General features: G+C 36.8%; 1 protein-coding gene across 1 annotated transcript in view; it reads left to right on the forward strand.

Moving 5' to 3' along the window:
* The window catches only part of LOC107680110 (plexin-B2-like), a gene marked incomplete at its 5' end in the record, with an annotated part of 19,248 nt that extends 15,286 nt beyond the window's left edge, over positions 1-3,962 (forward strand). The window contains 6 exons of the mRNA XM_016475883.1: positions 499-659; positions 2,177-2,324; positions 2,441-2,505; positions 3,023-3,098; positions 3,174-3,248; positions 3,634-3,962. Coding sequence (XP_016331369.1) covers positions 499-659; positions 2,177-2,324; positions 2,441-2,505; positions 3,023-3,098; positions 3,174-3,248; positions 3,634-3,738 — 630 coding nt within the window. The remainder of the gene's footprint in view (positions 1-498; positions 660-2,176; positions 2,325-2,440; positions 2,506-3,022; positions 3,099-3,173; positions 3,249-3,633) is intronic.
* Positions 3,963-11,950: the final 7,988 nt, after the last annotated feature.

Raw genomic sequence — 11,950 nt, forward strand, 5'->3', positions numbered from 1 at the left:
ATTTAAAAGTTTTTTTTAATTTTTCATGCACTTTGTATGTTGTGTGTGTGTATATCTCTCTCTCTCTATATATATATATGTATGTATGTGTGTATACACATATGTGTATGTATGTGTATACACATATATGTGTGTATTTAAAAGGTTTTCTTAGATATGTGTGTGTGTGTGTGTGTCTGTGTGTGTGTATTAACCTGTAATTATAAAATATTACAAAAAATAAAATAAAAATAATAAGAAATAAATACATTTGAAATTAAAAAATAAATAAATAAAATATCCATTAACCTTTTTCAAGGTTCATGGCATCAAATCTGAGAAAGTTTTGTTTTTTTTTTTCCCACGAAAGCCTGGGGCCGTTAGAGAGAATTTTAGTGATATCTGTGAGTTAGAAGAATCATTTTATGCATAAAAAAAAACACTTACAGCACTTTTAAAATGAAATGCATTTGAAAGTGCTAAACTCTAATTAACCTGTTTTTGTGTCTGTGTTTTCAGGGTACGCTGCAGCAGTTCGTGGATGATTTCTTTCGCAGTGTGCTCTGTTCTGGCGCCAGCGTCCCGCCGGCGGTTAAATACTTTTTCGACTTCCTGGATGAGCAAGCCCTTAGACATGAGAACGTAGATGAAGAAACCATACACATCTGGAAGACCAACAGGTGGGAGAGAGTGAGAGTGTTGTGCTGCTCTCTGATTGTCTCTTCTCTCTCGAGACCGTTCGGCAAATGCTAATGCCAGCGCTGCATTCATTTATTCCGCCTGATGTGCTGCCGCGGATGCTGCGTGATTGACAGCTGCCGCTGAGATGTGAATAAATGTGACGAGCAATATCATCACTCCAGCAGCTTCACCAGTGATTCTATTAAATATAAAACCCACTCACAGCCAGACAAACACCTTAATTACGTCCCTGGTTAATTTAATTGTTCTGTTATTATACACCTTTAGTTTTTTTCTCTGCTGTTTCTCTGCAGAGATGCGACTAGCCAATATATATTCCAGAATGAGTCATCTGAATGAGTTTTTTTTTAACCGGCTCACAGGAAACAAAAGCCAGAGCTGTTTAATAACCTGTTTGAAATTCCAGAGCCGTCTGTCCGTGTTCATGCTCCGACGGAGTGAGTATTGAGGGGCGGATTGAGTGAATTATTTGCTCTGTAAATTTGTAAATGTGAGTTTATGCGCCAACCGCAGGAAAGACTCAGTATAAAATGGATTAAATACATAATTAGCGGTGTTTGCTAAGGAGAGCACCGCTGTTGCTCATCCCGAGGGTTAGAGATTTAAAACAAACCCCTGACTGTGATTATTAAACTCTGGCTCATAATTCGACCCACACTGTTTGACATGAACGATTCTTCAAATCGTACAGTTTGTTCAAGAGAGGTGTGCTGTTACTTTACTCAGTCATCAGACTTATGATTTTTGACTAAAGGATGATAAAATGCTGAAAAGAACCCATATGTTACATTGAAGGAGGAACCTGAGCCCTAGCAACCACTCAGAAAAGTGAATATTTATCAAAATACTATATTTAAATATTTGTAAGTTTATTCAGTTTAAGTTAAAAATTTATTAAATATAAATATTGACTTCACTTATAAATGTACTAATGAACAATATTGTTCTTTTTATTATGTATGTGTGCGTGTGTGTGCGTGCGCACGCGTGTGTGTGTGCGTGTGTGTTTGTGTGCATGCGTGTGCGTGTGTGTGTGTTAAAAAAATAAAATGTATTAAATATAAATATTGACTTCAGAATTGATTATTTATATAAATCTATATATATATATAATAGTCCATTCTAAATATATATAGTAGTTGACATGAAGGAGTGACAGCAGTGACATGCTATATTTCATAAGTATTTAAAAAAATATATATTAATTTGAGATTATATGGAATAAAATTTCACCATTGAAAATGGTGGGGAAAAGAACATTAAATAAATGGTGGCTATGAATTGTATATAAATATATTATTTAACATTATATATATTGTATGTAAGCATATATATTATATACTTGACTTGAAAATTACTTTCTGAACCAAGGCTGCTGAAGTGTGAAACTAAATGCCTAAATTACTGTATGCTTTGTTGCAACAAACCTTGACTATCCTGAGTGAAGTATTTCATATTCACAGCCGCTTTTTTATTCATCCGCCTCTCTCTGCAGTTTGCCGCTGCGTTTCTGGGTAAACATACTGAAGAACCCTCACTTCATTTTTGACGTGCATGTGAGCGAGGTCGTGGACGCCTCTTTGTCTGTCATAGCTCAGACCTTCATGGACGCCTGCACAAAAACAGAGCACAAACTCAGTCGGGTAAGTGTTTGAGAATCAACCACAGACAAACGAACCCAGAAACACATCATTTATCGACTTGCTCTCTCTCTCTCTCTATCTCTCTTTCTCTCTCTCTCTCTCTCTGTTGCCTGCAGGATTCTCCCAGCAACAAATTACTCTATGCAAAGGAGATCTCCACCTACAAAAGGATGGTAGATGAGTAAGTGCTCCAGTATTGCGCAGTCTCAGCCTCCAGCCTCCAGCCGAACGCTCACAGATGGTTTGCAAGACTGTCTGATGCATGTTGTGCACAGAAATGCCGAGAACTTTCTCAGCATGATCTGATTGACTGGGTTTATGCAATATCTGGGAGTCAGAGCGACAGGTTTTTATCAGTCCTCTGGGAAACCAAGTTGTGTTTATGTTCCCTGGCGGATACATTGAGCAGTTCTGAGGTAGAACTAGTCTGCTAAAGTTTAAAGGCATCAAATCTTTTAAAGTTATTCTTGATTATCTTTGTGTTTGAGACACTTTAGTAGGTAAATAAATTATATTTAGATACACAACAGTATATTGTGCGGTTTTTTTTTTTTTTTTTTTTTTTTTTTTTTAAGATTTAAATGCAATTTAAGAGACAGGTAGAGACCTTCAGACTTATATGTAAAGCAACCAACCCTGTTCAGAGTAGGTGTTTTTAGCTGCAGTTTGGATCATACGTCTGTTGTGTTTCTCCACAGGTACTATAAAGGAATCCGGCAGATGGTGTCAGTCAGTGACCAGGAAATGAACACACATCTGGCTGAAGTGTCACGGGTGAGTGTGTGATGGGCTTTCTGTGAGTTTTAGGGAAAATTAACAGACTGGTGTTGATTTATGTTTGTTTTTCAGGCGCACACAGACAAACTGAACACTCAAGTGGCTCTTCATCAGCTCTACCGGTACGCCAGCAAATACTACGATGGGGTGAGTGCACACACACACACACGGGTAACTGACATGAAGAACTGACAGCAGTGACATATACAAGTATTTTGAACTTAAGCTTTACGTTGTTGTTTTTTTGTTTTTTTTGGTATAATTAATATGCAAGTCGTTTTACATTAATTGAGAGACTATATGGGGGAAAAAATTAATTTGTCACACGGCAGGACCATTTAAATAAACAGCTAAAAGATGATTGAAAATGGAGGGGGGGAAACATCAAACAGACAGACAGACAGAGACTATTAGATGGATGGATAGAAATAGATTATAGATAGATAGATAGATAGATAGATAGATAGATAGATAGATAGATAGATAGATAGTGTGTGTAGTGAAGGCTCATGGTCGTTGTCTGTCTCTGTAGATCATCATGTCTCTGGATGAAGATCCTGCTGCCCAGAGTAAACAGTTAACACTGAGACTGCAGCAGATCGCCGCAGCGCTGGAGAACAAAGTGACTGACCTCTAACCCTGTCCGAACGAACGCTCTCAGTGTGTATTTAGCTCATCACTATAATCAGATGTTCAATTTCTTCCTGTGTAGAGACAAAAGGTTTTAAGAATCGTATTCTATATTTTTTTTAATGTGCAGTCTTTATGCAGAAAGCTTTATAAGAGGAGAATAACTTTTTAAATAGACGGCCTTGTATCAGTTGTTTTTAAAGCTTCTGTGTGTGTGTGTGTGTGTGTGTGTGTGTGTGTGTGCTGAAGGTGACAGCAGGATTTGCATGGGATGTGTTTGGAACAGCATACTAGCATATTACCCATACTAAGTCACATTTACCACTGTTCGGTACGTTTTCACGGACAGATCCGTGCTGAAATTTCGCTAATGTGACCACACCTTAACACAAGAGTATACTGCACAAAATACTATATCCCACAATGCAATGCACTCATCCTGACCTTCTATTTTCAGCGTGATCTAATATCAGCTATCATTATTAACATCTCCTTTTTAACTTATTATTTGAGCCAAAAGTTGAGACATTTCTACACAAAATAGTGTGTGCTGCACTGCAGTATGCTAGTATGTTATTCCAAACATATCCGTTTAGACGATCAAATGGCCGTCCATTTCATAACCAACTGTTTCAGTTCAGCCATATGGACTCACTAGTAGATCCACAAATAATCAACACAGGCAATAATAAGTTGTCATGAGGCATTTCTTTTTTTACCTGTGCAAAGCCTTTATTTCAGTTTACTTCAGAAAATTGCTTTATTGTGAGAACTTTGCTGCTGACTGAATTTATTACATAAAGCACAAACAGTCGATGTACAGGACAGATTTTTGGCCGTTTCTGAAACAATGCCTGAAACAGGCTGTATGCAAGAGTATAGATGTTTTCAATTTCAGCTTGCATAGACTTTGTTTCTGGCCTGAGATGGTTGAGCAAAGCTGAGAGGACTGACTGAAAACTTCTCATCCGACTGTTTGCGGCTCTATTGGAAAGGGTTTAGATGTGTGATCTGGATCATTAATGGCTTTATTTTGGCAGGGAGGATAATGACACGCTAATTTGTTTGTTATTTGCCACTAAACAAGATGGTACGATAGCACTCAGCCAAAATTCTGCTCCCAGAGACGCTTTTATCTTTGGACAAAACTTTTTTTACAGCTATGTAACATTTGCATGTCATCTTAAAGACAGCAAGAAAAGGCTTGAAGCTTTTTGTTTTGCGTTACAGGCTGAAAGAAAAAATCTAACTGATAGTGCTAGTTGTAGCAGGTGAGGGACAGTCTCATTCTAGAGAGCATTGTGGACAATAGACAATTCATGCATATACACTACCATTCAAAAGTTTGGGGTTGGTAAGTTTCTTAAGCTCACTAAGACTGCATAATAACTGAAATATTGTGATATAATATTCCAATTTAAAATAACTTTTTTCTATTTGAATATATTTTAAAATGTAATTTATTCCTGTGACACAGAATTTTCAGCATCATTACTCCAGTCTTCAGTGTCACATGATCCTTCAGAAATCATTCTAATATGATTTGGTGCTCGAGAAACATTTCTTATTATTAATATTAATGTTCAAAACAGTTGTGCTGTTTCATGTTTTTGTGGAAAGTGATACTTTTTTTTTTTTTTTGCTAAACTTAAAGTTCACAAGAACAGCATTTATTTGAAACATATTTTGTAAAGTCTTTACTGTCACTTTTGATCAATTGAATGCATCCTTGCTGAATAAAAGTATTAATTTCTTTGAAGAAAAAAATCTTAGCCTGCTCACCCCAAACCTTTGAACGGTTGTGTATATGATAAAACCAAGCAATAAGGTACTAGAATATAGTCAAGGCTAAAGAGTTTTGTTTGGAGTTACAAAGCATGGCCACGATTGATTTCATTAAACTGTTTCTACAAAATATTACATACTTTTCATCCTTCTGACAGAAAATATAGTCCCTGACATTTAAACAAATGTATTTTGTCAGCATTTAAAGGTACATTAGCATATAAATGTTAGCCTTAAAGCTAACAGACATGACATAAAAACCACAAAACTCCAATTTTACTTTCACAGGGTCTTTAAACAGGTTTTCTGTTAATATGGCCCACTGAACTCAAGTTTTGTAGCGGGTCAGGGAGTTTCACGGCCTTCTCTATGGAAATAGTCTGATCTCGCTGCCTGTTACTGATCTGAGAGCAGCGGTTTCGTGGTAGCAGATGGCATGTGATGTCAGATCTCTCCGTTTCTGTTTCTGTCAGAGAGTTGGGCAGAGCTGCTAGGCGTGAAGCGCTTTGGCACGGGCCAGCCTTCCCTCTCTCTTCCCGTCTGCTTTAACACAAGCAGCAGGAGCTGCGTTTGATGATCGTAACTGCATGTGTGATTCTGACTCCATGCTTTCGAGTCTACTCTTGCCAATTACTCTTTGATTTTAGAGGGATTGTTCACTCAAAAATAAACGTGTGATCATCATTAACTCACCCTCGTGTCGTTCCTATCGAGTGCGCATCCTATCCAGTAAATCGCAGTAAGCTTAGTGCTTTGTTACATTTGATAAGAAATAAAGTCTTAGCTTTCAAATTCTATTTTATTACAGAATTCAATCAATAAATACTGTTTTGGTGCTCTTAAATGTGGAGTGACAGATCGCTATATAGCGCCTCAGTTCAAACCATAGCCTCAGAGTCATAGGTTGCACTTTAAAGGGATAGTTCACCCAAAAATGTGAACTATCCCTTTAATTAAAGTTATAGGACGAAATAAATGAACGAACATCAGAAGGTATGTTGAAAGATACAGTACAACTTACTGAAATGTATCGTGTCTCAATCAGCGTTTTAACCGCAGAAAGACGTCAATAAAACTTAATGTCACATAACGTACATTTACCTCGGGAAAGCCATTCAATGTTTATAAACTTGACAGTTAGGTAGAAAATAAAACTCTAGAGAGGAACATTTTGCTAAATATATATACGCTATATTATTTTTACTTGACATGTTCTTCATTATTTAATGTACATTTGAACTAAATCCGTCATGAAAATACGTTTTTATGGCAGCCAGCATTTAAATGTTTATTTCAAAAACTACTTGGAATAGAAAGATAATTATGTAATTACCATAAAAACTGCCTGATGTGCAATTTAAATGTTTGTATACAAATCAGTTGTCGGTTTTTACCTTTAAACTATTTAAACCTTAAATATTATAGTAATGAACCAACTTGACAGGTTTCCCTACAGCATTAGTAGAAATAAAATATTTCATTGAGAAAAGCTGACATACTGACACACACACACACACACACATACATACATATATATCAAAATGAATCAAAATCGAATTTAGATCAGAACTGAATCGAATTGTGAAATTTGTGTCAATGCCCAGCCCTAAAAAAAAGAATTTTCTGAAGAATCTTCACGTTTCCTGCCATAAAAACACAAAAACGACATATAAACAATTTAAAAAAATTCTACGTTTGTGTTCCACTGGAAAAATAAAAGTCTGCAGGTTTGGAACGACATGACGGTGAGTAAATAATTTTCATTTTTAGGATGAACTGTCGCTTTAAAGCAGCACAAGCACAGATGCAAGTCTCCGTAGTCGAGTGTAAACCGCTTCTTTTAACGCCTTTCTGTAGCCAAAACGTGCCTTAAAAAGTGTTTAAGCGGGATGGTACGGTGTTGAAGACGTCGGGGTGGGTGGGGTTTCAATAGTCGTGGGGCGTGTAGAGGTCAGAGGTCGTGGCGTACGTGAAGTGTGGTGTTAGACATCAGTAAGTGCAGTATTCAGAGGTGTGCTGTATCCAGAATATGCCAATATATTTGAACATGCTGTATGTATAGAGCAAAAGCATCTTTTGGGTGTTTGTTGTGAGTGTGTGTGCTTTTTAGTAGTTTTACCGCATTGGGAAAAATGCTCGAGCTGAATAAATGTGTGGAGGAGAATGTCAAAACGTTCCCTCTGGACAGCTGACATTACGTTTGGTCTTTATGCAAAACGAATTATTGATTAGCACAATTGTACCAACCCGAAATTGTGTTTCAATGGTGTGTATGAACAAACAATCTGTACACGACCTTTTCTTACTGCTGTGCAGTTAATATTTTATGTCCTAAAGAAAATATATGCCTTTGTATTAAAATGCAGATCTGTCTACACTGTTCTCCTGTGCGTTATGCTCTGAGAAAACTTGTTTGTTGTTGTCTACATTTTATTTCCCTTTCACTTGTGAATGTGCCGAGAGCAAGGTGTTCTGGGATTGCAGAGGACTACGAGTGCTCTTTCTGGACTCTCGGAGGACTGATGTCGTATGTGTGAACTGTGCCGCCACAGGTCCAACATGCCGTCTGATCCTTATATGAATAAATATACACGTCCAGTTCTCAAGTGTCGCCTCTTTTCTGGCCCCTAATCTGGAGGGCCTCTAATGAATCAGGTGCTGCAAAGACTATGTGACCTTTCATGACGAGATTTACACGGTTTCACTGACATTTGTCAGCACGGTTAATGTCAGGAGAACGTAAAGGAGAACGAAGCGCCAGGAAGAAACTTCGACAACCAGATTTTGTCTTTTATATCAGGCGAGGACACAATACACTTAAAGAATTGTTAGTCTTAAAGGGGTCATATGATGTTGCTAAAAATAACATTATTTTGTGTATTTGGTGTAATGAAATGTGTTTATGCGGTTTAAGGTTCAGAAAACACATTATTTTCCACAGAATAAAAATCATTTTCGGTAAATGAAATAATGTTGACATAAAATATAAAACATTTTTTAAATATTTTTAAAACTTACACTACATGAAAATAGAAATGTTGCCTTGGCATCTAACTGAAATAAGTTTATGTAGAAGTATTAAACTGAAATAAAAAAATTAAACCGTATAGAAATATTTGTAAAAAATAATAATACACATGACAAAAGCACATAAATTTATTAAAACACACACACACACCCACACAAACAATCTCAAAAAATTAGAATATCATGAAAAAGGTCAATATTTTTTGTCACTCATTTCAGAAAGTGAAACCCATATATGATATTGATTCATTACACATAGAGTGAAACATTTCAAGCCTTTATTTCTTGAAATTGTGATTTTTATGCCTTACAGATAATGAAAACCCCAAATTCAGTGTCTCAGAAAATTAGAATATTGTGAAAAAGTTCAATATTGGAAAGTCATGGTGTCACACCCTAATCAGCTAATTACCTCAAAACACCTGCAAAGGTTTCCTGAGCCTTTAAATGGTCTCTCAGTCTGGGTCAGTAGGCTACACAATCATGGGGAAGACTGCTGACTTGACATGATTGCCTCCATGCCACGCCACATTGATGCAGTAATTCATGCAAAAGGAGGCCCAACCAAGTATTGAGTGCATAGAAATGAACATACTTTTCAGAAGCCTGAAATTTCTGTTTAAAATATCCTTTTTTTATTGATCTTATGTAATATTCTAATTTTCTGAGACACTGAATTTTGGGTTTTCATTGTCTGTAAGCCATAATCATCAAAATTTCAAGAAATAAAGGCTTGAAATGTTTCACTCTCTGTAATGAATCTATATAATATATGGGTTTCACTTTCTGAAATGAGTGACAAAAAATATTGACCTTTTTCATGATATTCTAATTTTTTGAGATGTACCTGTATATGAAAAGATAAAAATAGAAGCGAATTCAAAATATGAATAAATACTATATAAATAATACTAAAAATCACACATTAATGTATTAAAATGAATAGGCCCAACAACATGCAGAATCATTAAGTATTTGCTTTCTAAATGTGTCTTAAATTGATTTCATGCTCTCAGCAGCCAATAATTTACCACACAAACCATCTTTATCCTATTTTTGCATAGTTTTGGTCATGTTTTTGGAGGATGAAGGTGTGTTACACAACCTGAACATCTGCAGGTTTGATAGGATGCACAGGCTTTGACAGCAATAACAAAAGATAAGGGTTTTCTCCACCTCTGTACAATGTAACAAAGTTCAAATTCATGCAAATAAGCGGTGATGCAATGCGGCAACTACCAATGAGAGCAGCTTATAGCAACCAAGGAGAAATTGCTGTCAATGTGAACACACTAATAATGTGAGTGTTGTCAGTCTGTTTCTGTTTTATAGAAAACCATTGGTTAAAAAATATAGGTTTGCATAAAGCTGTCACAGTCGCTGATATCAGCAACTTTCATTGAAAACAAATGACTTTTGGTTTGATTTGTGGCTGAAAACTATGGAAGCTTATTTTTCGTCACTGAATAAAAATGCTAAAAAGTAATTGTGACTTTTTATCTCACAATTCTGACTTTTTATTCTCAGAATTACGAGAAAAAATGTAATTGTGAGAAAAAAAATCGTATTCATTTTTTAATCTGTGGTGGAAATAAGCTTTAATTTGACGTTAATGTTAAAACTACAGGTTTAAACCAGGATCCTCTGTATATTTGGGCCATCAAATAATACTTTTCTTTTTTGCTGTATAACTATAAGCAGATAGCTATAAAAATATACAGTTGACCATAGCCATCGCCTTCCATATTTCCATATTTTTCCCATACTGTGGAAGTCAATGCCAACTGCTTGGTTACCAAAATCCTTCAGAATATCTTCTCTGGTGCTCAACAGAAAACAGAACCTCAAACAGGTCTGGAACAACTTGAGGGTGAGTAAATGACAGAATTTGCATTTTTGGATGAACTTTCCTTAAAATGGGTTGTTGAAGAAATTACATATGCAAAAAAAAAGCATTTTGTGACAGAGCGGTGGATACCATCAAAACCAACACATCTGAAGTCCCGAGTCCACCACAAATGGGCCTGAAGTGTTGGTGCCAAACTGAAATATTTCAATCAGATTATCAGAAATGTTCTCACGATTTACATCGCAGAGACAAATCTAATCACACCTCTCTCTTATTAGATTTCAGATGAGATGAAGACAGTTTCAATATAAACCCTTCACCTTTTATGCCTCTTGACTTATGTAAATTCATAAAGTCCCGGTAATAAGCATTATATGAGTCTCTGTCTGCTAGTTAAACACGGGAAAGAGCCGGTCTGGATGTGTGAGACTCTCTCTTTCATAGGAGCTTCTGCTACCCATGATTCTATAACTGAATTAATCCGATCAGACCGTGCGGCCCCCCTGCATGGGCGCTGAATTAACTTAGTCACGATTCCATGCAACCAGGCTTCAACCTAAAAAAAAAAAAAACAGCTCAGATTTTCCACATGCTGGGAAAATAAGAAGATCGGGCCCTTCCATTCTCGCTGTGAGAGCCATCACTCAAGGAAAGCCCACTCTGGCAGGTGTTTGTATTCACCTGCAGTGGTGTCTCACCCTTAGATATTAATGAGATTTCTTCTGCTTTGCCTTAAAGGGAGACACGGGCCCTCAAACCCACACACACTCAAGGATTCTCCCTCCAGGAAAAGCTCAGGAATTGTCATGATTAATAATGTAGTGCTTGACCACAAACAGCTGTAGCTTGTGGACGTTTTCAAAGCATCTGCATATCTCACAGGAGCCAGAGGGAGAGTTTGAACCTGAATGGGTTTGTTGTTCCTCGCGTTCAGGGACACCTACTCTTCTCTAGCTTGTTAGAGAGTTCACACTCTTTGCTCTGTTTTTCCCTTGGGGCGAAAAGAACCAGCCTCATCCGCCGACAGGAGACCAACTGCATCTGCATGTAAATGTTAAAGTTCATTTGGTATATCAAACTATAACTAATGCATTCAAAGTCATTATCCAAACAATATTGCAAGAATCATAAATAACTACTGACTTGACTTGTAGCCCATGGGGTGAATCAAAAATTTTGTGTACTCGATCTAGTAAACATAAAGCCAAGTATGCACTGTCACCTTCAGGGAATAATAAGTCCAATAAGAAATAAAATATTAATAGTTAAAGGACGTGTATCACATACAGAAAATAAAATATATGAATGTAAACCTATTCATACTTTTATGGAGATCTTGTGCCCACATATGAGAAACAAATGCATTTATTCGCCGCGACTCTGCTAGTGGACGCTTTTAGCATCCGGAAATGTGACGTCATAATACAGCCTGTGCGTGTCAAGTTTGATCCAATGAAATGACTGAGAGTTCGGGCACGTGTCTCAGGTTTAGCCAATGAATGTGCACTCACTTACGTTTCATCCAATGAGAGTACAGAGAGGGCGGGACTTCAGTGTG

This window comes from Sinocyclocheilus anshuiensis, unplaced genomic scaffold (assembly GCF_001515605.1).
Source record: "Sinocyclocheilus anshuiensis isolate Anshui unplaced genomic scaffold, SAMN03320099.WGS_v1.1 scaffold376, whole genome shotgun sequence".
NCBI classification, from domain to species: domain Eukaryota; kingdom Metazoa; phylum Chordata; class Actinopteri; order Cypriniformes; family Cyprinidae; genus Sinocyclocheilus; species Sinocyclocheilus anshuiensis.